This window comes from Clarias gariepinus, chromosome 10, assembly GCF_024256425.1.
Source record: "Clarias gariepinus isolate MV-2021 ecotype Netherlands chromosome 10, CGAR_prim_01v2, whole genome shotgun sequence".
In the NCBI taxonomy this organism is placed as follows: domain Eukaryota; kingdom Metazoa; phylum Chordata; class Actinopteri; order Siluriformes; family Clariidae; genus Clarias; species Clarias gariepinus.
The window spans coordinates 34,274,805-34,301,005 of record NC_071109.1 but is presented as its reverse complement, the minus strand read 5'-3'; the positions used below and the strand labels follow the sequence as shown (position 1 = coordinate 34,301,005).

General features: G+C 40.4%; 1 protein-coding gene and 1 long non-coding RNA gene across 2 annotated transcripts in view; both read right to left on the bottom strand.

Moving 5' to 3' along the window:
• Positions 1-20,908, bottom strand: part of jph3b (junctophilin 3b) — a 48,355-nt gene extending 27,447 nt beyond the window's left edge. Inside the window, exon 1 of the mRNA XM_053505178.1 lies at positions 19,480-20,908. Within this exon, the coding sequence (XP_053361153.1) occupies positions 19,480-19,861 (382 nt within the window). The 5' untranslated portion in view covers positions 19,862-20,908. The remainder of the gene's footprint in view (positions 1-19,479) is intronic.
• LOC128531366 (uncharacterized) lies at positions 16,734-17,827 on the bottom strand. Its single transcript, XR_008361193.1, has 3 exons — positions 17,799-17,827; positions 17,215-17,289; positions 16,734-17,096 (listed from the first exon to the last, which is right to left on the bottom strand). It is a non-coding gene; the product is annotated as an uncharacterized LOC128531366 (long non-coding RNA).
• Positions 20,909-26,201: the final 5,293 nt, after the last annotated feature.

Sequence of the window (26,201 nt, the reverse complement as noted above, 5' to 3'; positions counted from 1 at the left end):
TCACACATAAACAACACACCACTCTCTCTCTCTCTTCCTCTCTCTCTCTCTCTCTCTCTCTCTCTTTCTTCTCTCATCCCTCCATTATTTCATTCTGTCCCTGCCCCCCCCACCCCCACATTCTTCTGTCTCCTTTAAACTTTTCCCAAATTCTTCCACATTGCCTACTTTTTAACTACCCAGATAGTTACAAGACTGGAAGTTTAAATGACTCGTTTGTTAATGTTAACTTGCTGTGGTTTGTAAATGCAGTATCTCTCATGCTCTTACACCCGCCAGCATAACAACAGCCCAGAAACGCAATAAACCAAAAACGTAAAACAAATCCGTAGCTTTTAATGTAATAACCACACATTTCTGGGATGCAATATCACAGTTATTACAGTTTTTTTTTTTTTAAACTGGAGCTTTTCACTTCTCCATAAACAGAACCAATCCCTCCAATGTAATAGTAACTCCTATAACTCTTTATGTTAAGAGATTTATAACCGCTGCTGCTGCCACTCATCCTTTCACACATTATTACTGTACATTAGTAGTTTTTATATTTTCCTCTTGCAAATAATTATTTGATTTGTATATTTTATTCTTTTTATTCTTATTTCATGTCCATTATATTCTTTTTAATATCTGCAAACTTTACAGTTTCATTTTTTTTGTTCAGTTTGATTTAACTTGCCTTTAAAATTTACCTTTTCCTTAAAACTTTATTTTATTTTCCTGGTCATTGGCAGATGTGTAAGTATTTCACTGTGTGCTTGTGCCTGTGACGAATTTAAATTAGAAATTTTGTGGGAAATGAATTAAGTTTCTGGGATTATTACAGTAAAAGCTGCAGGTTTGTGTAACGTTGTGTAACACAAAGCTAACTATCTGGGCTACTAGTGTAATAAAGGCAAACTAATTTAAACATACAGGTATAATAAAAAAAGTGACGTCTTAAAGAGGGGCGTTAAAGCTCTCCTAGATGAAGCTGTGTCGGGTTATGGTGCGAAGAGAAAGTGTGTGTGTTTCCATTTAAAAGCATAAACACATTTCTTTTGTCTGTTTACCGTTTATAAATTTATACAAAAATCTGTAATAAATAAATAAATAAATCTTTTCTAAAAAAAATGCACCAAATCCCATTGAAAAAGTTGAACAGAAAATAAACACACAGAACACGCTGTCCCTATGTGTGTGTGTGTGTGTGTGTGTGTGAAGCTAAAGTAGGTGGAGAGGAGGAATCAGCCCCTCCCCCTCTCATCTTACACAATAAACCTTTTTCCTCTCCTATCTGGGTTGTTTACACACACACACACACACACACACACACACACACACACACACACACACACACACACATACTAACGGAATCACTGCTGTAAAGTTAAAAAAAAACTAAACAAATTAACCTGCATTTACCTCTGAAAAGAATCGTGACAGAGCAGTGTTTCTGTGTAGAGCAGAGAGTGTGTGTGAAAGCGAGGAGAGGAGGTGAGGAGGGGTGTGTGTGTGTGTGTGTGTGTGTGTGTGTGTGTGTGTGAAGGCCAAAGTAGGAGGGGTCTGTGTTCAGACACAAACTGCAGGCTGACCCTTGAGCAGAGAGAGAAAATGGATCTTTAACCTCTCTAATGAAGCCTTGCTTTTGCTTTACACGCGCGCTGTACACACACGCATACAGACACAAAATAAAATATGTTTTACACACACATACACACACACACACACACACACACGGTCACAGTGTTACAGTAAACAGTACATAAGTGCATGGATGTTACTGCTCCCAGCAGGGGAGACGATTACCCAGAATTCCACAGCACAAGAAAGAGTAAAAACCGTTGTGATCACGTGACGCTCGGCGTCATTACAAGAAGCGTGTGCACGATAATGATACTGATTACTCATAAGACTTGTTCGTTTTTTATTTAATCAGTAAATTAATTTACTATAAATTAAAAAGTACATTTATTAAAAATCTTTGAATTTGAGGTTCCACTGTATTCACGTTGTCTCCGTAGAGATTCGGCGCTGGTTGAATATGGACACATCCACAGGAAGTAAACATTTCCCCGTGTGATTTATTTATTTTATGTTCTCAGGCTGGTTAATGGTTTTACGCAGCTGATGGGACAGAAAGAAAAGCAGCGATGAGTTCCGGAATAATCTCCTTCATTTAGTGGAACTAATCTTACAGAGATCTGATCAGAGCGGGGTGTGTTCGGTCACGCAGCCCTGCGCTCTTAAACACAGCTGCGTAATTAAGTCTGCCATGTCACGCACGTTCTCACGTTCTCACGTTTAAGCATAAAAAATCCATGTTTCTTTTCTTTATGTAGCCGACCCTGTCAGAACCCATTTCCTCTGTTCTCGTCTCTTAACCTTATTTACAACAGGAATTATTATTAAGTTATTTAATGACATCACAGGTATGAAACGTAATAATTTCATGCTCAGAAAAGCTCATGGACTTCCTTAGCTCTGCATTTAGCTAAGACCTGAGAAGTCCTGACCTCCCTCATAATTTACATTTAGACATTTGGCAGACGATCTTATCCAGAGTGACTTACATTTTTATCTCATTACACATCTGAGCAGTTGAGGGTTAAGGGCCGCGCTTAAGGGCCCAACAGTGGTGACTTGGTGGTTGTGGGGTTTGAACCTGGGATCTTCCGAACCGTAGTCCAATGCCTTAACCACTGAGCTACGCCTAAAATGCAAAAGTACAATTGAAAAACCGGTTCCACTGTAACCTTATTTCCCCTCTCGTCTGTTTCATTCACTCAGCATTCAGCATCAGCAGTTACTAATCACTGCCTGATCATCTGTCATCATCTGCACCTGTTTCTCTTAAAATGTGTTTTTAAAAGCTTGAATGATTCATAGGTCACTGTGGGGCTTAACAAGGAAAAAACATTCCTCTGAAATTGCTGAGTATATATATATATATAAAACATTAAGTAATTAATTTAGTATTAAAATATTTATGCAAGTTTTTCTTTTCCTGAACTGTATATAGATTTTTTTATGTATATATATATATATATATATATACAGTGTGTGGATGCATACTACTGTTTAAAAGTTTGGGGTCACTTGCAAACTTCTTTGTTTTTGTTTAGTGATTTATTTTCTACATTCTATAACAATACTGGGGATTTCAAAACTATAAAATAACACATATGGAATTAGGTAATTACGTAACAACAACAAAAACAACAGTTAGTTAATATTTTAAGACACAGAGGTCAGTCTTTCTGTAATAGTTCTTGCAAGAACAGTATTGTGTCAAGTGCATTTGCAAAATCTGTCGAGCACCATAATGAAACTGTCTCTCATTAAGGCCGTCCCAGGAGGGCGAGACCAAAACCTACCTCTGCCGTGGACCAGAAGTTCATTTAGAGTTTTGCAAAACAAGCTACATTTTTTTTAAAGTTTGGGCTTGTTAAACGAACAAGGTCTTGATATACGAGTACTGTAGTACAGTACATATGCACTTTGTCTGCTGAGAGTCACGTGATCACAACTGAGCCAATGGTTCTTCTCGCTCTTTCTCTGCAGAATCACCCAGCCACTTTCTCCTCTTAGCTCACACACGGGGACCCTGAGCTGTTTCCATACCAAAAGGGAGATATAATAATCTCTCCACCTCATCTTGGGTTCACCCTGGGGTGTGTTTACTCCATGTCGGTCATACCTGAAACACCTCCCTAGGTAGGCATCCAGGACACATCCTTATCAGATGCCTGAACCACCTGAGACGGTGTCCCTCGTTGTGAAGACTCAGGTGCTCCGCCCAGATGTCTGAACTCCTCATCTTTATCTCTCAGGCTGAGCCCAGACCCCTGGTGGAGGAAGCCATGCCAAATGTATCCACAACTTTCAGTCACTGCCACCTGCTTGTGGCCACAGAGGAGGGTCGCTCACTCGTGACTAAGCATCTGAGATACCTGAACTCCTCCACTTAAGGCAGAATCTCACTGAACGGACAACTCACCCTTCTCCCAGTGAGAACCATGGCCTAAGTCTTTGAGGTGCTGACCCTCACCCCACACACTCTGGAGGTCACTGCGATTACTGTATGTGTTTATTCCAAAAAGGTAAACCTTGACTCACTTACACATAAATACACATCTGCAGTAGAAGGGTACATTTCCTTAGAGTGTAGATATAAGTTTTCCAATGCAGATGTTAATCTATTAGTATAGACATTAATTCATTATGCTAATTCCACAGTGAAGGTACCAATTAAGTAACGTACAGATGCACCGGAGGTTTACATACTGTACTCTCATCATGAACAGGAGTGCCATGATAATGTTGGACTTGTCTCTGATTTCTCTGAACTGGTCTTTTACTGGGACAGAAAACTCAAACCTCCTTCAAAATTATATACAGTACAGGGTCATACTGTAAATATACACACCCACCTAGAATATTAATTCAACGGTGAAGAAAGTCCTAAAATTAATTTTAATTTGTCACACACACAAAGCCTGTCGACTTCCTGTTAGCGATGATGATGATGATGATGATGATGATGATGATGATGGACTCCAGCTGGTAGCGTCTTTAAGCATCATAAACAGGATTTGTTTAACACTTATCAGATTGACACTGTACAAAAGGGAAGTCCCAGGAGTTCAGTCCAGATCTGAGAAAAAGGACGGTAGATATACATTCTGAGAGATTTCTAAACTACTGCAGATTCCAAGATCAGATCCACTTACTGTACACACTGTAAACACACCGAATTAGGAGGCGGAGTCACTCTCAATTCCACACTATACTGCAGATTGTAACAACAACAACTACAATGACAATAATGTACTTATTGACTGATTCGGTAAAATTATGCTTGTGTGTGTGTGTGTGTGTGTGTGTATGATTGTACTATCTTTGAAAGTGACACACTCATGTACGTCACACTGCTGAATGAGGTCATATTCAAAAGGACCAGGAGAATAAACCTTCTCGCGCTCTCTCTCTCTCTCACACACACACACGCACACACACACACACACACACACACACACACACAAACAGTAAAATCCCCACTGCCTAATTAACAGTTACAGTGTTGTATGAACTGTTACAGTGACGGATTAACAGCTAGACCCTGCGATTTCTACCTGCGACATCAGATCCGACTCCACACTGCCAAGCTCTCGCTCATGTTCCGTGATGAAGGAACACCTGCAATCTTGAGTTGACCTTTACCACACTGAATGAACACCTCGAAAGGGCAGATTTTCAATAATTCCACCCCATGTGAGTGATTTTATTAATAATACCTGCTGTTTTTGTACTAAAAGGGGCAGCCGGCACAATTACAGCCGGGGGCCAAAAGTTTTAAGAATGACACAAATAGTAATTTTCACAAAGTCTGCTGCTTCAGTGTGTTTAGATCCTCTTATGAGATGTTACTCTGGTGTACTGAAGTATAATTACAAGCATTTCATAAGAGTTAAAGACTTTTATTGATATTTACATTGTTTATATAAAGATGAGTGTCTGCAGTGTTGATCTTCTTATTAAAGACCTCAACACTTCACCCTGACATGCTGTCAATCACCTTCTGGGCCACACCCTGACTGATGGCGCGGCCCATCCTTACATAATCAATGCTCAATGTGATTACGGTCTGGGGAGTTCCCTGGACATGTTGATTTCCAAAATCTCCATGTTTTGTTACCGAGACACTTCGTTATGACTTTCGCCCTATGGTGAGGAGCTCCATCATGCTGGACATCGTTCATTTATTCATGGCCGTGTTCGTCCCTTGGTGGAGAAGCGACCTCACAGATGACTGGGCTCAGGACACTTTACTGTGTTTCAAGAAAGGCAGCAACGCAGCCACTTCTCTCCAGATAAAACAATAGGGACGGTTGGATATTCTGCACAAGGTACAGGGAGTGGACTGCTGGGGACGGGGTTAAGGCTCATTTTCTCTGATGAATCCCCTTTCCAATTGTTGCCTCCAGAAAAATGCTTGTCCAAGGAAGAGAAGGTGAGCGCTACCATCAATCCTGTGTCAGGCCAACAGTAAAGCCTCCTGAGATGGTTCATGTGTGGGGTCGCTGCTCAGCCAAGGGAGTGTGCTCACTGAATAGTCCATAAAAAGAAGAATTCCCTGTTTAGTGTGACATGGACAGCTTTGACTGGTCACTACGGCTAGGCTAAAATACTAAACAGTACGCTCTGATAGATTCGAATTCAACAGTTAAATCTCAGTAGTGAGTAACAGGAGGTTTGTGACGTCACCAAGAACCATCAAGAACTTTAATCTAGAACAATCCATCACGGTCTATCTAAGTTTAAACCAAAACTATGTGAGAAACCAACATTAATTTAGCTATTGATGTAACTCTGAGGTATCTGCAGTGTTTCTCCTCACGAGCCGAACATCAGCGTCTGAAGACATTATAAACTACATCGTGTCTTAGCAGGGATTAATGGCAGCTAACAGGAAAAAGATGTTATTTCCAAAAACACACTCGTCTCAAAGGAGTGCAACATCAGTAACAAAGTTAATAATCTAACAAAAATAACATCTGTTAACTTTACATAACCAACTGGGTGAGTAACAGCCGAACATTAAGTACCTGAACATGCCAATCAGCTATAAAAGTTCACGCTAAGACAGAACCGCGTCTGGCTCGTCTGTGGCTCAGGAGCGATAGCGTGAGTAAGACTCTCTCTCCTTGAAGTTACTTTAAATGATATTCAGATTCCCCGCATAGAGCGTACACTGATAATGTTAATGAGGACGCGTGTGACGAGCGACGCGAGTGCCAATATAATCAGTTCCTAGGAAAGCGTTTCTGAGAAACGCTGAACATCTGATTGAATTTAGCTGGAAATCGAGCCTGTGGGACAAAACACACACACACACACACACACACACACACACACACACACCAGTGAAATGCTAATGGAAAGGTGAAAATATTCTCTGTGCTTTGTGTTCAGGTTATGCTAGTGTACAGCTAATGAGCACAAAAGGTCAAAGGTCATGTCATAAATCTATATTCATTAGGTATGTGCGGAAATTGTCTGATATTTCTTTTTCCCTTTACACATGATGGCCTTATAGGGCATAAATGACTCGTTCCACTGCAAAACGAGATTAATCCATTCTGGTACTCTCTGTTAGTCCATTCTGTAGTTCTTCCTTTCTTTTTCTTTCTTTTTTGTGTGATATTAAACTTTTGTGTGATTTTTGGGGGATATAAAAAATATTTTGTTTAAATTACAAGAGTTTAAAAGGCACAAAATGGCAAACTATTATGTCAAAAAAAAAAAATTTTACATATACTCAGCAAAAAAAGAAACGTCCTCTGACTTTCAAGTGTTTTTACTTTCAGTAACTCAATGTGTAAATATTTGTATGAACACTAAAAGAGTCAACACCATAAGACATAAAGTAAAAATGTTTCACATCCCTGTAGCGCCGTCTTAGGCGTCTCACGGTGCGGACGTGGCGATGTATCACCCTAGCCACATCAGCGGTCCTCATGCCTCCCTGCAGCATGCCTAATGCACGTTCACGCAGATGAGCAGGGACCCTGGGTGTCTTTCTTTGGGTGTTTTTCACAGTCGGTAGACAAGTCTCTTTAGTGTCCTGTGTTTTTAGAACTGTGACCTTAAATGCCTACTTTCTGTAAGCTGTTAAGGTCTTAACGACCATTCCACAGGTGCATGTTAATTAATTGATTATGGTTAATTGAACATGCAGGGAAAACATTGTTTAAACCCTTTACAATGAAGATCTGTAAAGTTATTTGGATTTTTACAACATTATTGTTGAAATACACAGTCCTGAAAAAGGGACGTTTCTTTTTTTTGCTGAGTATATATATATGATTTTGCCTTTTATTTTATTTTTCTTTGTCAACATAAGCATTTGTTTACGGCTGAATTTAGCCAGAAATTTGTACTTTCGAAGCGTCTAACACAAGAAAAGTGTGGTTTGCAAAGAACAAAAAAAGGTTTTGTTAATGAGATACAGTAGACCGTCCCAGAATGGCATTTATCGCACCAAAACCCAAAACACTTTATAAACAAAACACTTTATTTAAAAGGTGTGTTTGTTTGTTTTTTTACATTTTTAAGCCATATTGTTTGCTTACACACAGGACGTTGTCTCATCTCATTGTCTTGATGTCAAACTGCTTTATTCTGTATACAGGGTGGGGGTACATCCTGGATGGGGGTGCCAGTCCATCATGGGGCGCACACACACACACCCACACACACACACACACACACACACACACACACACACACACACACACACACACACACACACACACTACGGGCAATTTTAAGAATGCCAATAAGCCTAATCTGCATGTCCATTGGACTGTGGGAGGAGACCAGAGTACCCCGAGGAAACCCACCAAGCACGGGGAGAACATACAAACTCCATACACACAGAGACGGGAATCGAACCCGGACCCTGGAGGTGCAAGGAATTGTAAAAGAAAAAAAAACTTACTAAACAGATTGTCCTGTGTTTATTTTAATGTGAGATTGACCTGCTGTGTCTATGTAAGGCCTGTGAAACACACACACACACACACACACACACTATTTATGTGTGATATACATCTGACTTAAACACTATGGTTTTTAAGTTCTTCTAGATGAATCAGTAAAACTGAGGGGAGAGAAAGAGAACAGAGGAAAGGTGGGGGAAAGACAGACAGACAGACAGACAGACAGACAGTGAGAGAGAAGAGCGAAGAAATGGGGAGGAGAGAGAGAGAGAGAGAGAGAGAGAGAGAGGAGGGGAGTGGAGACATTTTTCACTGCACTGGTCGTCTGTTTGCAGGAAACGGAAGTATTTTTGTCCCCCACGCCTCTCACTGTCGGCTAACAGAAACGAAATGGTTCATGCAGGAGGAAAAAAGCCGTCCTCCGTCCTCTCCTCCGTCTGTCCGTCTCCTCTATATCCTGCTCATCATTTCCTCTCCCCTCATTCTTGTTCCTCTCATTTCCTCTCCTCTTTTTTCCTCACCCTTTCTTTTCTCTTCTTCTCATAAACAATCACGTACGTAAACATCACATTGGCCAGAATCAACCTCTCTCCTCCTCTCCTCCTCCTCCTCTCCTCCTCCTCTCCTCCTCCTCTCCTCTCCTCCTCCTCTCTTCTCCTCATCTCCTCTCCTCCTCCTCTCCTCTCCTCCTCCTCTCCTCCTCCTCTCCTCCTCTTCTTTCTGCTCTTCTCATCTCTAAGTCTCATATTTCTTCTGCTTTCCTCTCATCTCTACCATCTCCACTCTTTTTCTCTCCTCATATTCTTCCCTCTCTACTCCTCTTTTCTTCTGATTCCTCTTCTCTCCCCCTCTCCTCCAGTCCTCTCCTCTTTTCCTCTCCATTCCTGCTCAATCTAAATCTCTCTCTCTTTTCACATAGAGACATGCAGGTATTGAAACCAGCCCTGAGGACTGTATGTGTCTGTATTCGGAAGGCATCACCCTCCTTTGGTTCTCGTCGTCCTGTTTGTGGAGCGAGCGCTCGTACCGCTGCGTCTCCTGCAGTGAGAGAGAGAGAGAATCACAAAGGAAGAAGATTCCGACTCCTGCAGAGTGTAAAGCGGCTCCTCATCCACTCTCTCCATCATTTATTCATTCTTCAACAAGTCAGCACTTTTAGTGCAGAGTAACTGTGTACTGTGGGACTGCGAGTGTGTGTATACACAGAAAACACACAGCTAGGTGTGGGATGATGTCATAAAAATATCATTTCAAAAGACGACTGAATTCAGCCACTAGGTAATATTTATAAAGTAGATATTTGCATATTATTTAATAATATTAATATTAACGAGACAGCTTTAGGTCTTTATCTCTGACATCAGCACAACTGTTTTCCATATGCGTTGGCGTTTCCATAGCAACGGCTCATTTACAGTAGTGTACGGTGGTTATTTTACTGATAACAATGATAATAATAATTATAATAATAGTAATAATTGATGCTATGGTAGGTGATGTGGTGGTTAGTGTTGTAGCCTCGCACCTTCGGGATTCCTGTCTCTGGTCTGTGTGTGTGTGTGTGTGTGTGTGTGTGTGGAGTTTGCCCCCCCCCCGTGCTTGGTGGCTTTCCCCCGGGGTACTCCGGTTTCCTCCCACAGTCCAAAGACATACAATTAGTCTATTTGTTTTACCCAAATTGCATGTAGTATGTGTGACAGTGTTTGTGTTCGTGTTCCCTGCGATGCATTGGTCCAGGGTGTATTGTACCCACCTGGGATGGGCTCCAGGCCCACCCGCGACCCTGTACAGAATAGGCGTTATAGTGTAGTTATGGTGAAGTTCCCTGTAAGTTCTCTGTTACTGTGACATCAGTGTAAGGAGTCTCCAGTGCCAGCACTGTGTAACACTCTGTAACTGTAAGTGTTCCAGAATCTTTAGGACGGAGCAGTTCACACTGCTTCATGGTTCCTCAGTAACACGATGAGCCGAAGCTTCAGTCTAACTCGAATGGATAAAAAGTACAACATGCTGTTCAGTAGGAAATTAATAATAATAAGATTACAGGAAAATAATCACAGTTGTTACGGTCACGGTAACTCTGCTTCATCACACCACACCATCTCTCCCTCTCTCTGTCTACCTGTCTATTCTCTCTCTCTCTCTCTCTCTCTCTCTCTCGTGTGGAAGTGATTACACTGTGTCGATTACGGCCGTGCAGGTAAACACCATTAGCAGAGTCAGCTGGCCAATCGGAGCGAGGGAGCATCACGTCCCTGATGATACGCTGACCTGCTGCGGGAGACCGAGTGGGTTTCCACAGCAACTTACTGTACCACACACACACACACACACACACACACACACGATGAGTGAGAGATATGAATAAAGAGGCAGAGAGAAAGAGACATGATGCTTTGTTTGCTTTCCTGTTGCTAAGTGCAGGTTTAGCTTTATGCTACTTAGTCACGGCTGAAATTCACAACTGTTTTAAAACACACACGCTCACACACACACACACACACACACACACACTTCTTCTTTTTCCTACTTATATTGCTAACTAACACACTTACCATGCTAGTAAGCTAATACACCTAATTCACACAAATGCAGACACACACAACACATGCGCACACACATACACACACAGTTAACACACATTAGCTGTACAAACAAATATACACTGCTCGCTTAAAAGCTACAATTGGAAACTAGCTAGCTAGCGCTAATCATGTTCTTAATAAGGAGCTGCCCGCCGCCGCCATGTTAACGAGCTAACTTTACTCAAATTTGGTTTATTTGTATTATAATTACATCATTTTTAAACGTACTGCACATTTTTAGCAGTGCTCCTAAAGTTCTCCACTTCAGCACTTAACAAGACACCTAATACACAACGCCTTGCAGACGTATTCACATCCCGTAAACTCTACAACCACGACGGTAAATGTCTTTTATTGGGATTTTATATGATGGACCAACACAAAGTGGACGTAAAATGAAAATTTTTTTTTACAAATTATTATCTGAAAAAGTGAGCCGTGCATTTGTAATCACCCCCATGAGTCAGTACTTTGCAGCACCAGCTTTTGCTGCAGGTGCAGCCACAGGTCCTTTGGGTTGTGTCTCTACCAGCTTTGTACATCTAGAGAGTGAAATTTTTACTCCTTCTCTGCAAAATAGCTCAAGCTCAGTTAGATTGGATTAAATTTTCAGGTCTTGCCACAGATTCTCAATTGGATTTGGGTCTGGACCTTGACTGGGTTCTAACACATATACCTGGTCCAATCTAAACCACTCTTGTAGCTCTGGCTGTGTGTTTAGGGTCGTTGTCCTGATGGAAGGTGAATCTCAGCCTCAGGTTTTTTTTTTTTTCCAAGTCTCCAGTCTCCAGTCTTCAGTCTCTAACAGGTTCAAGACTCTAACAGGTTTTCTTCTAAGATCACACTGTATTTGGCTCCATCCATCTTTCAGTCAACTCTGACCAGCTGTCCCTGTCCATGTCCCTGCTGAAGAAAAGCATCTCCACAACATGATGCTGCCACCACCATGTACAGTGTTAGTTTTCCGCCACACATACTTTACCGTTTTGCATTTAGGCCAAAAAGTTAAATTTTGGTCTCTTCTAACCAGAGCACCTTCTTCCACATGTTTTCTTCCACATGTCTCCACATGGCTTGTCACAAACTACGAATGGGACTTTTTACGGCTTTCTTTAAACAATGTCTCTCTTCTTACCACTCTTACATAAAGGCCAGATTTGTGGAGTGCGCGAATAATAGTTGTCCTGTGGACAGATTCTCCCACCTGAGCTGTGGATCTCTGCAGCTCCTCCAGAGATACCATGCTCTACTCATCCGGCCTGTCCGATTAGGTAGACATCCATGTCTTGGTAGGTTTGCAGTTGTGCCGTACTCTTTCCATTTTCAGATGATGGATTGAACAGCGCTCAGTGAGATTTTCAAAGCTTAGGATATTTATTTATAACCGGACCCTGTTTTAAACTTCTCCACAACTTTATCCCTGAACTGTCTGGTGGGTTCCTCAGGCTTCATGATGCTGTTTGTTTACTAATGTTCTCTAACAAACCTCTGAGGGCTTCATAGAACAGCTGTATTTATACTGAGATTAAATTACACTCAGACAGACTCTATTGACGGACTAATTAGGTGACTTTTAAAGACGATTGGTTATTCGTTTACATATATATTTGTTTTTTCCTCCTAGGATTTTCCCCCCACTGTGACGTGCTGCTCAACAATGAAGGTCCTTCCATTTTTGTTTTCTTTTTACAATGATCAGGAATTTGCAGCCAGAGAGAGAGTTTTAACTATTTGATCCCTTTTCCCAACTATTATTTTGGTAGCTGTTTATTTTAGTTAATATTATTGGAAATTAAACATCCGCGTACTTTTAATCAAGAGGGTGTTTTTTACATTTCACTTTGACTTTTATAAAGTTTTCAATGTCCCAGGTTTGTATTCTATGTTGCTCCTGTTCTGCTGCTACACCAATTACATTTGTCTTTATTATTATCCCAAAAATATATATACTACAGTATTTATGGGTCTTTTTCACTAAAAACTTAAAAAAAAGAACAAAGAAATAATATAATCACCCCCCTGCCGAGTAAATGATTTCCTTATAACCTGGAGCGTCTGTATACCGATCACTTGCATAGGTGGAAAAGGAAAAGTTTTTTACATCAATCAAGCTTACACTTAACACTGTACAATTTATACAGGTCATTTTCGTCTCTGTTCGTCTGCTTTTAATTGAAACAATATCCTTACTTATTCTTACATACAGCTTCTCAGTAATTTTCCAGCCCTTAGCCAGTGTAGCATGAATAAGATGGGTGCAATTAGCCTTGATCTTCTTTTCCTGGTAAGGAAAGCAGGCTGCTGCATTTGGAACAAGCTGAAGCTTTACATAAAGAGACGTCAGGACAGCAGCGTGTCCTCTCAGCCAGCAAAGAAAGTATTACAGTTACTGGAACTGGGTTAAAAACTGTCCAACACAATTCTCAAAACCCGGAAGGACAGCACTGAACCCTCAACTTCACAGACGTAATGTGGTTAAAAAAAAAGCATGAATGAGGGGTAGAAATCAGGGCCAGGTGTAGCTCAGTGGTTAAGGCATTGGACTATGGTTCAGAAGATCCCAGGTTCAAACCCCACAACCACCAAGTTGCCACTGTTGGGCCCTTGAGCGCGGCCCTTAACCCTCAACTGCTCAGATGTGTAATGAGATAAAAATGTAAGTCGCTCTGGATAAGAGAGTCTGCCAAATGCCCAAATGTAAATGTAAATGTAAATCAGAGCTGTGTTTAATAGTGAAAGTAAGAGCATTTACACACACACACACACACACACACACACACACAGTGTGACAAGAACTCACAGGATTCGGACTAAACAGCTGTGTGTCCATAAGAAAACCACTTGTTAGTGAAGTCAGTTCCTAAAAAAGGGCTTCAGTTTGTTAGGGATTATAAAGACTGGACTTTGGAGTGATGGAGAAAGGTCATGTGACCTGATGAGTCCAGACTGAGCCTATCCCAGAGTGATGGGCGTGTCAGGGTGAGAAGGGAAGGACATGAAGCGATGCTCCCATCATGCATAGTGTCCACTGTACAAGCCTCTGGAGACAGTGTTATGATCTGGGGTTGATCAGTTACTCAGGTCTAGACTCAGTAACGTTATGGGGCAATAAAATGAAGTCAGCTGACCACCTGGATGTACTGAACCACCAGAGGATCACATCTATGGAGGGTTTCTTCCCTGATGGCACGCGCCATCTTCCAAGAAGCACGAGGAATCATATTCACACATGAACCTGGACACCATGTTGTGCACCGTAATCAAAAAAACTAAATCCTAGAAATCCTAGTCTATAAATACTGTATATATTTGTTTTAGTCCAGCAGTAGTATAATACACTAAGATGCAACAGGACACTGAGTGCTGCATTCTAACAGACATGAGTAGTATGTACAGTATAATGTAAAAGAAGAAATGTAAAGCGTCTGTATCAGGAGACGTGTGATTCAGACACTCTCAGTCCTACCCGGACAGCGTTATAGGCACCGCCCCTTACACACGTCTGTAATGTGTAATTCAGCTTTCAATAATCATCAGTATTTTAAACCTCTGTTCTGGGAGCACGGCTACAGATGCGCATGGTACCGAACTTTTATTTGGTTATGTTTTTTTACTATTTGTTTTTTACAAATATTTAAAAAATTTCACATTTTAATCACTTTATTTTTTATTTTGGAAAAATTTTAGTTTCAACATCCACATTTTTGTTCTACAAATTTTTATAAGAACACATTTTTTAATAAGGACTGCAAAGCACTGAGTCGCTGTCGACCCAAAATAAACGTAAAGGACATACAATTGTTTAAAACAGCAAAATTCAAAACTACGATATATTTTGAGGTTCTGATGTGTTTCAGAGGTACAGTGAAATGATTTGGTCTCGTTACTGCTATAGTAGAGTGTGTTTAATGTTACAAAGGAGCAAAATGTGGAGCGGAGTGTGTTCAGTGTTACAGGACATTTAGGCATTTGGCAGACGCTCTTATCCAGAGCGACTTACATTTTTATCTCATTACACATCTGAGCAGGGAGGGTTAAGGGCCGCGCTCAAGGGTCCAACAGGGACAACTTGGTGGTTGTGGGGTTTGAACCTGGGATCTTCCGAACCCTAGTCCAATGCCTTAACCACTGAGCTACCCCTGACCCACACAGGGTGTGTTCAGTGTTACAGAACGGTGTGTGTTCAGTGTTACGGGATTGTGTGTGTTCAGTGTCACAGGACAGTGTGTGTTCAGTGTCACAGGACGGTGTGTGTTCAGTGTTACGGGATGGTGTGTGTTCAGTGTTACAGGACAGTGTGTGTGTTCAGTGTTATGGGGCAGTGTGTGTTCAGTGTTACGGGATGATGTGTGTTCAGTGTTACGGGACAGTGTGTGTTCAGTGTTACAGGACGGTGTGTGTTTTAGTCTTACATGATAGTGTGTATTGAGTTCAACAGCGCAGTGTGTTTCAGCATTACAGAGCCGTGTCCTTCAGCGTTACAACAGTGTGTGTTTTAATATTTCAGTACAGTGTGTGTTCAGAGTTGGGCTGCTTCAGCGCTCTGCTCGGGGTCATCAGCGTGCCGAGACCTCGTTACACACTTGCTTACGTGGGTGAATCTGACTGACCTCACTACTCTGAGTTTCTACTAAATGAGTAATGTTGTTTCTTTTCTCTCGTTAGCGAGCGAGTGCAGGCCGCTCTAAATGGCCTTAATTTGGGTGTTTAATGGAAAGCAAAAAAAGAAAGAAAGAAGCTTAACAGAAAATATAAAACAAGAAAGCATGATAAAAATGAAAATAAACAGGTGAAAAACCAAAAATATGGAAACGACTTCTTTAAAGTGAAAAATGTAATAAAACAAAACAAAAAAACTTCTTAACTGTAATTGTGTTTTAGCGCGAGATGGTGTAAGATGACACTTTAAGACGACACAGATTCTGATATTAACAAAAAATAAAGTTGCATTTGTTGCAAAGTTTTTGGACAGCAACATGCTACCAAATGATACAATTTATTTCTTGTTAATAAATGAATTTAAGTCATATTATATTCTTACTTTATATCACGCCCTACTATGGTAAACTACACAATAATAACCTAATCCTAGCCAGGCTGGTAGCACATCACCTAGCTGCTGCTAGAAAGTTAATCCTAACTTTAGATAATTTTGCTAAGTGATGCATTTCTGTAGCTCATAAACTAAGCAAATGCCTCTAAATTATTTTGTAGTAAAAAAACTTTTTTTTTTTTGCTAAGCAGTACACAGAGATATAACTGTGTGGTGTTTGTCTTGACATTTTCTTGTCTACAGATGTTTCTACAGGCCATCACATCAGGAAATACAAGTTGTACTGTAGGTTGATTATATTTATCATACATAGTTACTGTAGTCACACCCACATCCATATTAAAAGCTCCCTAGAATTTATGGCTTCCCTTTACTGGAGCTAACACAGCAAAATTTTGTTGCTGAGCTCTTTCTTGTCTCATGAGACTGAATTGAGCTGTCTCATTACAATCTCGACTCGAGAACTGCATTTGAAGGAGAAGCAAATGAGCCATATATAAGACCACAATGAGATTAAAGTCAGATATAAATGAGACGCATGGAACATAAATAAGAAATATTCAAGGTTTTATTGAACGTATAAAAAAATCCTCAATCCTCAAAAAAAACAGCATACAGTGTAATAAATTTACAATTCACACAATATAACAGACACCAGCAAAATCTGGCAAATCAAGACACAAAATCATACAAAATGTCACCCAACCTGACAAAGATATTAAGTGTCACACTGCTCAACTCATAGTATGATTTATACAGGAGTTACACAAAGTCCACAGCATTGTGACGATCTTCTAGTGAAAAGAATCAGTCAAAAAGGAGAAAGAGAAAAATTGGTTGCTTGCTGTGTGTAAGGGCTACAGGAACGGACCAATGCCTGGATAAGTTCTCTCTCACCGGCTACATCAGTCTTCTCTTGTGGTGGACGTCCAACAAGTTTGTTCAAAGTCTGCAACTCCTGGAGATGCTTAGTATCTAATGGAACAAGAAAATAAAACATTTGCGATTTACCTAAACACCATTCAGATACTTCATTCCCAACTGTCTGAAGGGTGAGAGGTGGGCTTGATCTTACTCATGGGCTGGTGTTTACCTGACTGGTGACGTGGTGCTGATGGAGACTCCGGAACATTCTCCTGCAGTCTAGGTCTCCTGAGGTGGCATGCTTCTGAGAAGAACCCAGTTAAAGTAAAATTTATAAAATTACCAAGATAACATTTTCACAAACAAACATATTGGTATTTATTTACAGAATATAATTAACTGATGTCTCTAAAGTTACATGTTCTGGTAACTACTGTTAAACACTCAGCACTCTGTAATAAAACTACGGTTCATAAAAACTGATCATGCAGTAACATTAACTTAATATAAAAAAAAAAGCCTAATAATAATACTGTATCCAGCTGACTGATTTTTACAAAAAAAAATTAATAAAAAAATAAAATAAAAAATTTCACCCTCACAAGCATTAGTTACCTAGATATGCTAATCCACATGCTAATCCGCCCACAGGTTGCATTTGAATTCTTTTTGCCATTTAAGAACAAACGTAAATTCCAGTTAAGTATACCACAGGGTTTTTTTTTTTTTTTTTACGACAGACTCTGTGGTTTTTAACCTACATTTTGACTCCTTGTCAATAATAATTAATTTAAAATTCGGCGCGAAACCCACCTTGACAGTGCGCCTTGTCTTCCTGGTCTTTTCTTCATTTTGATCTGCGGCAGGTGGTGTAGGTGGTGTAGGTGGTGCGCTACCGCCCCCTAAAGGTCTGGATGAATGATAGATTACGTGTTTTTGCCGCCTTGACACCGAGGCCTGGTGATGTCCTGCACGTGTCTCTAACACACTGGACACTTTAACATTCACAGACTTGGAGCACGTGTGGGAGAAATTGTGGGACATTATGTCTTAATTGAATCTTTATGTACTGTAGGCTTACTTGGGTGGCCATGAAAAAATTTTGAACATTTAGTCATAAATGTATAATCCAAAATAGGTTTGGTCTTAAATGATAAGTGTATAGAAAACACTGAACACACACACTGAACACTGCTTCATTTCCCGATAAAACGTATTCTGTATATTGTATTTTAGTTCTTTATTGGTAATGACATTTGTACAGAATGCAAAGTAAGTTTGCCATTTGCCCGTTTAATTTCAATAAATTCAAAATAAAACATTTATCTATTATAAAGCAATTCTGTATCTGACTTTAGTTGTTACCAACCTACATATCTACATATCCTCATTTCAGAGATCCAACCCACTAACCCTCCCCTCCATCTACCCGTATGTGAGGAGTAAGATGAAGTATATAAAAATACTGAACACTCTGTCAGAGAACCCTAGCCCTTAAACCCCAAAAGCATTTTTAGCCATTCTTCGCATTATGTTTTAATCTTTATATGAGTCAGGATTGTGCAATATAAAGTGACATTTTTTCAGCAGAATATATTCTTCAAAATTCAGACCTCAATTTTATTTCATTTTAACTAACTATACACGCATGACTAAGCAAATTTTTTTGAAGGATCATATCAGAACATATCAGAAACCCAAATGCACAGTTTATACTGTATACTTTGTGTGTGTGTAACACTGCTTTGCGAAAACAAAAATTATGTGAGTCGCACACAAGACAAATATGAACTATCTTTGAGATTTAGAGGTAATGAGCCATATTTAAGACACATTTGAGAAGATTTAGAAAACGGCTAAAATCTCATTCAAGTCTCAAAGACGGCTTATTTCTGCATATGTGAGTCGCACACAAGACAAATATGAACTACAGTATCTGTGAGATTTAAAGGTAATGAGCCACATTTGAGACACCTTTGAGAAGATGGAGAAAATGTCTAAATCTCATTTTGGAGTTTCTTTGCTATGGGAAGAGATCCAAACTTGGTTCAAGATACCAGCGGAGAGTGGGCAGGACATCCGAATTGGGATGCTCAACAGGCGCATATCAGGATGGTTAGCACTACGAGTCATGATGTTTAGTGCTATGAGAAATGATGTTTAGTGCTATGAGTCTAATGTAGTCTAAAGTAGCTAGCAAGTAATGTCCTCAGATTAGCATTGTACTGTTAATGTGCATGACTCCATTTCTGTGTTACCTTAAGACATTGTAGCTGTAAAAGTGTAGAAATGATACTTGTCTTTGCGATGATTGATATTTAGACTAGTGTAGTAATAGCGGCTTAAACTTTTTTTAGTCCAGAGGGATGGTACGCAAAATTAATTGGGCTTATTTAAAGCGTTAATGATTAACCGTAGAATAAAGCAATTTTGCTAAGTCTATTTCCCTAAATGGTATACCCAGGTACCCAGAAAACCTGAATCGTGCTCTTACCTCCGTCTGAGTAAGTCTCGGTCCCATATCCGTCCTGCAGGCCATTGTTCCATGTTCCCTCATACTTGCCGCTGGCACCGGTGCTCTCCCGCACTCCGTAGCGCCCCTTAAATCCATGTGTCCACTCCCCCTTGTACACCCACTTGCCCTTGTTCTCCACACCGATGCCATGGCGCTTCCCCTGTGCCCACGTGCCCTGGAAGGTATTGCCACTGGGCCATGTATACACACCCAGGACCTCAAAACCATGGCTCCACGCACCGGCGTACTCGCCTTGGCCCTTGGGCCCCGTGCAGATGCCGTGGCCATGGGCCTTGCCTTCGTCCCACTCGCCACAGTAAGACCCCCCATCGTCAAAGTTGAACCTGCCCCCAGTGGACATGCATGAAATAGGGCTTGGCAATAGTCAACAAATCTCGGAAAAAGTAAAATTAAATAAATAAAAAAAAGCTCGGGAGTGGGTGGTGGAGGTGGAGGCGGTGATGGTGGTACCAAAGCAAAGTGGAAGACGTTGGTTAACCTGAAAATATCCCTGTCAGTCAACAGTTGCACTGAATGAAACTGAAAAAAACAGGTTGAAAGTAAAAAAATAAAATGCGGTGCTGGTCACACCATCCTGCTCCCGGAGAGTGAGGATATTATTCCCGTGCGGATCTCCGGCGGCTGCGTCTCGGAGACGGACACGGCGGAAGGCCCGCGCCAGCCATCACGCGCCGGGAGACACGAGTGCAGCGACTCGGATGTGCAGGGCTTCTCAGGCCCCGATCCTTCACTGGTCCAAGACTCCACCTTTTCAGAAACCTGTTTGGTGGAGGAAGCGCTTGTGCAGCATTTACACACGTCTACTCTACACTCTTAGGGAAAAAAAGGGTTCTCTAGGGTTCTTAGGGTTCCTAACGGTTCTTGATTTTTTCAACTTGTCTTGTTGGGTTCTACATACTAGTTTCTCCAGAGGAATAAACCCAAGAACCTTCCTACCTAAGAGTGTACGGAGAAGGCTCTTGTCCTGTTGTACAAGCGTCAGCACCCAAACCCCCCGCCCGACATCATCATCACGCTGCGGATGATACTGCTGATGAAGAGATGAAAGAAAGAGAAGGATGAGAAAAAAACATGAGGTGCGTGATTGCTAGGTATCAATGCTGTCGTTTAGGTAACAGGAGATGGATGGATGGATGGATCAGCAGGGCAGCAGACAATCCAGCGTTAATAATCCGTCGTATGCTCGGTGTCTCTCTTTGCTTCTTTCTGTTTCTCTCTCTCTCCCTCTCTCCCTCCCTGCCTGTCTGTCTATTTTGCTCTCTTTCTCCTCACGCTTTTTCAGATCCACATTACAATCCAGTGTTTGCGCATCAGTGATAAATCCAGGTTGAGAGCCTTCCGTTCTGATGTGTATCCAGGAAGAGTGCGCCGCCTGGTTTGCTTGGATCGCTGCTTCTTATCGTTTATCTCCACTGTCTGTGTGTTTGAATCTCTCTCTCTCTCTCTCTCTCTCTCTCTCTCAGATCTGCTCATTACAGAAGGACTGTTCCAACACAGCCAAACCCCCCCTCGTCTCCCCTCCCCCGCGCACACTGTCTCTCTCTCACTCGCTCTCTCTCCACCTCTACTTAAAGAGACACAGCACTCCCTCTATCCCTTTATCACTCTTGCACTCTTTCCTTCCTCCCTCCCTACCTATTCATCTCTCTCCAGTTAAAACACACAGACACATCGCTAACACACGTTAGAGTTTCTCCTTGTCTCTACCTGGGTTTCTTCAGGGTTCTCCGGTTTCCTCAGATGAATAAATAAATGTTACCACGAGCTCTGATTTAAGGGTCCAAGCACACTGTGATTGATTTTATCTATCTATCTATCTATCTATCTATCTATCTATCTATCTATCTATCTATCTATGTACAGTTAAAGAGACAGACACTCTGATTACAGGCATCATTTTCTCCTTTTTTATTCTCTCCCCATGGAGATTGCTTTTTAATTGCCCAGTTTACTCTCCCTCCCTCCTTCTCTCTCTCTCTCTCTCTCTCTCTCTCTCTCTCTCACTCTTACAGAAATAAGACATAAGCTAATGATAGCCTGTAAAATGGCTCGCTTTTCACAGGTCAGAATATGCCACTTTTCCCCCCACTTTATCTCACATGCACACACATATCTTACAAAAGTGCTTTATATAATGAGATCACAGTTTATTTCTTTAGATAGATCTACAAATAAAAAGCAATAATAACCATCATTTTGATCACTGATACATGTGAGATACAAATCTCCCAGCATCACACACATACACCTATAGTAAAGGTTGTAACCTCTAATTAATTTCAGTCTTTGTTTATCACATATACATCATACTGCGCTGTGAAATTCTTTATTCTTCACATATCCCAGCTTTGTTAGTAGGCTGGGGTCAGAGCACACGGTCAGTCCTTATACTGCGCCCCTGGAGCGGACAGTGGTAAGGTTCTCGCTCAAGGGCTCAACAATGGCAACCTGGCAAAGCTGGGGTTCAAACTTGGCACACACTGAGCCACCATTGCCCCTGAATGATTGAATGAATGAATGAATGAATGAATGAATGAATATTATCTCATGATGTTATGCACTTAGCTACTGCTAACAGTATAGATTATGCAGACTTCTGAATATAACATTAAAATTATATAATTTTAATTACATAATTTATTTTATAAGTAGTATTTTTGCTTATGAAAAGCAGTTTTTTTTTTTTACTTAGCATTTTCTGTCTTGCTAAGTATCTTGGCTGGTTGGACAAATGTCCGCTTCACCTTTCCAGTTGGTCCATGCAATACCACCAATCTTTCCTCTACACACACTATTTGACTCATTCTTTTTTTAAGCTCAGAACAGAAAACTGCACATATGAGAGCATTTCTACAAGTATTTCTTTGTCCCTAAAGCATTTTTCTCACATTGCTAAACCTCTTCACTGCCTTACACACCAAGGAATGCTCCTCAAACATGGATGATGACTTCAGCTCTCTGAAATATTCCCTGATCTCACCCCCTCTTAAAATAAATACACAGATGCCTCGATGTACAGTATACCATCAGGATTGTCTGGTCCCAAAGGATAGCGTGTAGGGGACATCTCAGTGCATCTGCTAGTCCTGCACTAATGGTATCCAACCATCCACCCACTCCTCCTCATTACAGACTAGAAACCTGTAGTGGGTCTGAAAAATCCCCCACTGGACCTGGAAAGTGTGATGTCACTAGGATGCTACTAACATAAATAATCCTCATGCAGATTAGGCTAACTCCTGTTTCCTTAGTGTGTGAATGATCATGTGACCGTGTGTGTGTATGTATGTGTGCCCCCCCCCCTCCCATTCACAGAATAAATATACTGTATATATATTATATGGTCCCCTCCGTATCCAACTTGGTACAGTAGGCATTCACTATGGTACTGTGGTACTCTGCATAGTGCTTCCATGGTACACACTAAAGTCCATGTGAAGGCCATGTAATACTATGGAATATTATGGTATGCACTGTAGTTACCATAGTAACAGATAGTGGATACCATCATTAAATTTCATGTGGGCCATCCTCCTCTAGCTAGCATTATCAGTGAAGACTAGCTAATTAAACACTACAAAGTGTATGTCTTTAATTCCTCATGGAAATCCTGTCAGGTTATTTAATATTTACCAAATACTGTAGCTTTAGCACTGAAACTCTGTATTATTTTATATTTTGTTATAAATCCTCTTTGTTTAGCTCATAACAGCCACCTAGCTGGGATTAGTAATGGATATTAAAAATATCTTTTCAGAAATCCTGTCAGATGTGACACCTGTTAGCTAGCTGGGCTTGATTAGCCATGAAGATAATAAATACGTAATAAGACTTGAAATGCTGTCAGATGTAGCTCATTTTAGCCAGCTAGCTATAATTATCTGTGAAAATCAGCGAAATTGTTTAATATGATTTGTAATTCTCTCATAAGCTTTAGATCCTGTTAGCCAGCTAGCTATTATTAGCTCTTGAAATTGGCTAAATAAATATGTAATACGACGTGAAATCCTGTCGGACACACAGATGAACACACAACCCGCACAAACGCAGAAGACTGTTTAGCTGATGTCGCCACTTTAGCTCGGGCCTGCTGTTCATTAGCATTAGTTCAGGGTGGTGTGTGTGTGTGTGTGTGTGTGGTCGGTCTTTTGAGCCCAGCGAAGCATGCAGAGCGTAGGAGTGAGAGAGAAAAGCGCGAGAGAGACCAGAGTGATAATGCAGAGGAGGTTGTGAAGCACGACAGGTGTCTCCTTAAGAAGAGAGCGTTATCATGAAACGCTCCTCTGAACAACAGAACACAGGAAATAAAAGTGTGTTAGAGGGTTTTCTGTCCACCTGGTTTTATCCAGTTGTTGAATTTGCTTATAACAAAAAACTAAAAAGTGATGGCAGATAGAGAAAATAGAGAAAGTGTAGAAATTATTGGCTATTGTATTCAAATAATAAAAGCTAAAGATCAAAACGTAACCAAAAGACAAAGAGCGGTGATCAGTTATTAGCTTTCGAGAACAATGCTGAACAAGCAGTACAGTTCCAAGCACCGTTAAGTGGAGCTCTGGTTATAGCTTGACTAGGCCGTTTAATTAGACCACTGTCCATGTCCTATTATACAAGCACGGCAGAGGAATCGATTTATTGACCAAAGTGTGTCCGACTCTACAACTGCGACAAAAGGTACATTAACCGTCAAAAGTTTGGACACTCCCTCTAACTCTTTTGTGATTTTTATTTCCTTTTAAATTGTAAAACATTACTGAAGGTGTCCAAAATGTGCAATAATCCCTTTAAGATGATTATTATCTCCTTTGCGGAGCTTGCGGAGAGTGCCAAGGCCAAATTCTGTGTCTGACTGAGATATAATGTGCAGAAAAAGCTCGACTCCCAACCACGGGTGTGCTAAACATAGCAACATAGAGAAATTCCATTTAGCATGATTTTAATTCAACTAACATGTTTTATAAAAGTTCACTTTTATCCAGACTTACACAAGATCGTGTAAATGCACTGTGTAATGGGCTTTTAGGAACAGTACTGGTCAGTGATTGGTCAGTCTTGGATAAATGGGAATGAGTAATTGGTTGTTGGGAACAGTAGTGAACAGTGATTGGCTGATGGAAACAATGCTGATCAGTGATTGGCCAGATTTACATTTACATTATGGCATTTGGCAGGCGCCCTTATTCAGAGTGACTTACTTTTCTTTCTTTTTTTTATCTCATTAAATTAAAAGTTAAGTGTCTTGCTCAAGGGTGCACCCTGGTGCATTCGGGGTTTCGAACCTGGGACCTTTGAACTGTAGTTCAATGCCCTTAATCGCTGAACTATCCCAGCCAAGTGGAACATCAGCTAACACGATCACAAATTCGTGATGAGACTCTATAATATAGATAGATAGAGCATCATATAAACATGAGCTGGACTGGTTGATTTCTTTTAAATGTTAATTTGCTTTAGCATTACACCTATTGGAGTTGAATGAATCTGGAGAACCTGAAGGAAACCCTTGTGTACATGAGTAGAACAGGGACAGGACACAACCTGTGAGACGAATCTGAGCACAGAATGAAACTGAGGACCCTGGAGATGTGCCACCCCGTCGGAAGTTCAGTGTCAAGGAAAAGACCTGATTTCCAAGGATTTGGAGGAAAGTCTCAGATTCTGAATGTCCAGTGTCTAAAATCTAGGTGGGGCAGCAGGGAGGAATGAGTGTGTTTAATAGAAAGCTGATGTTGCCCTCTAGTGGTCAAATATAAACAGTGCAATGGATCTAAATTAAATCTAAGTCTACACTTCACTGTATGTACTGATTTAAGGCCTACTCTCTGACTTTGAGTATACTCTGTGTAGTTTATTTTATCCAAAACCCCCTGGCTCGAACAACTCGTTCTGCTAATAAACGATAACATCTGGCTTTACATGTCTCTGAAACCTTTTTGTTTATTAAAGTCTTTTTATCTGGATTCTTCCTTTTTTCTCACGCAGGTTCTGAACAACTGTACTTCGGTACTGTACTTAAGTTTTTGTTCAAGATTATTACTTATAAAAGTGAATAAAATTAAAGAACTGAAATAATTTATTTAAAACCGAGATCTGTGTAAATTACAGAGTAATATTATTAAAACTTATTTATTAAAGAAGTCTTGTGTAAACTTAATTAGTTTAGTTATTTTCTGAAGAATTTTATGTAAATTATATTACATTTTTATTGTATATTTGTACGTTTGTTTGCTTATTAATTTTTTATTTGTGTATTCATTTATTTATTATAAGGAGTCTATGTAAATTATAACGTTAGACATGTTTATTAATCAATTTAATGAATATTACTAAATGAATGTATTTATTATTTATTTATTAAAGAGGTCTATGTAAATTATAAAGTTATGTTTATTAATTTATTTAAGAGTTTTGTGTAAAGTTTATCTATTTATTTATCTATTCATATTATTTATTTGTTTGTTTGTTTGTTTTATTAAACTCTATGTAAAATATAGATTTAGGTTTGTTTGATTGTGATCTGTGAAAATAAGTGTAACGCTGCAGGAAAAGCCCCTCGGTGTGTTCTTCTGAACTCCAGGGGTGAGAGGTGATTAATGATACACATGGAGTCTGCTCCATTCCCAAACTGCAGCCGGGCTGCGCTCCTCACACACTGACACATACTGGCCATTCACACAACT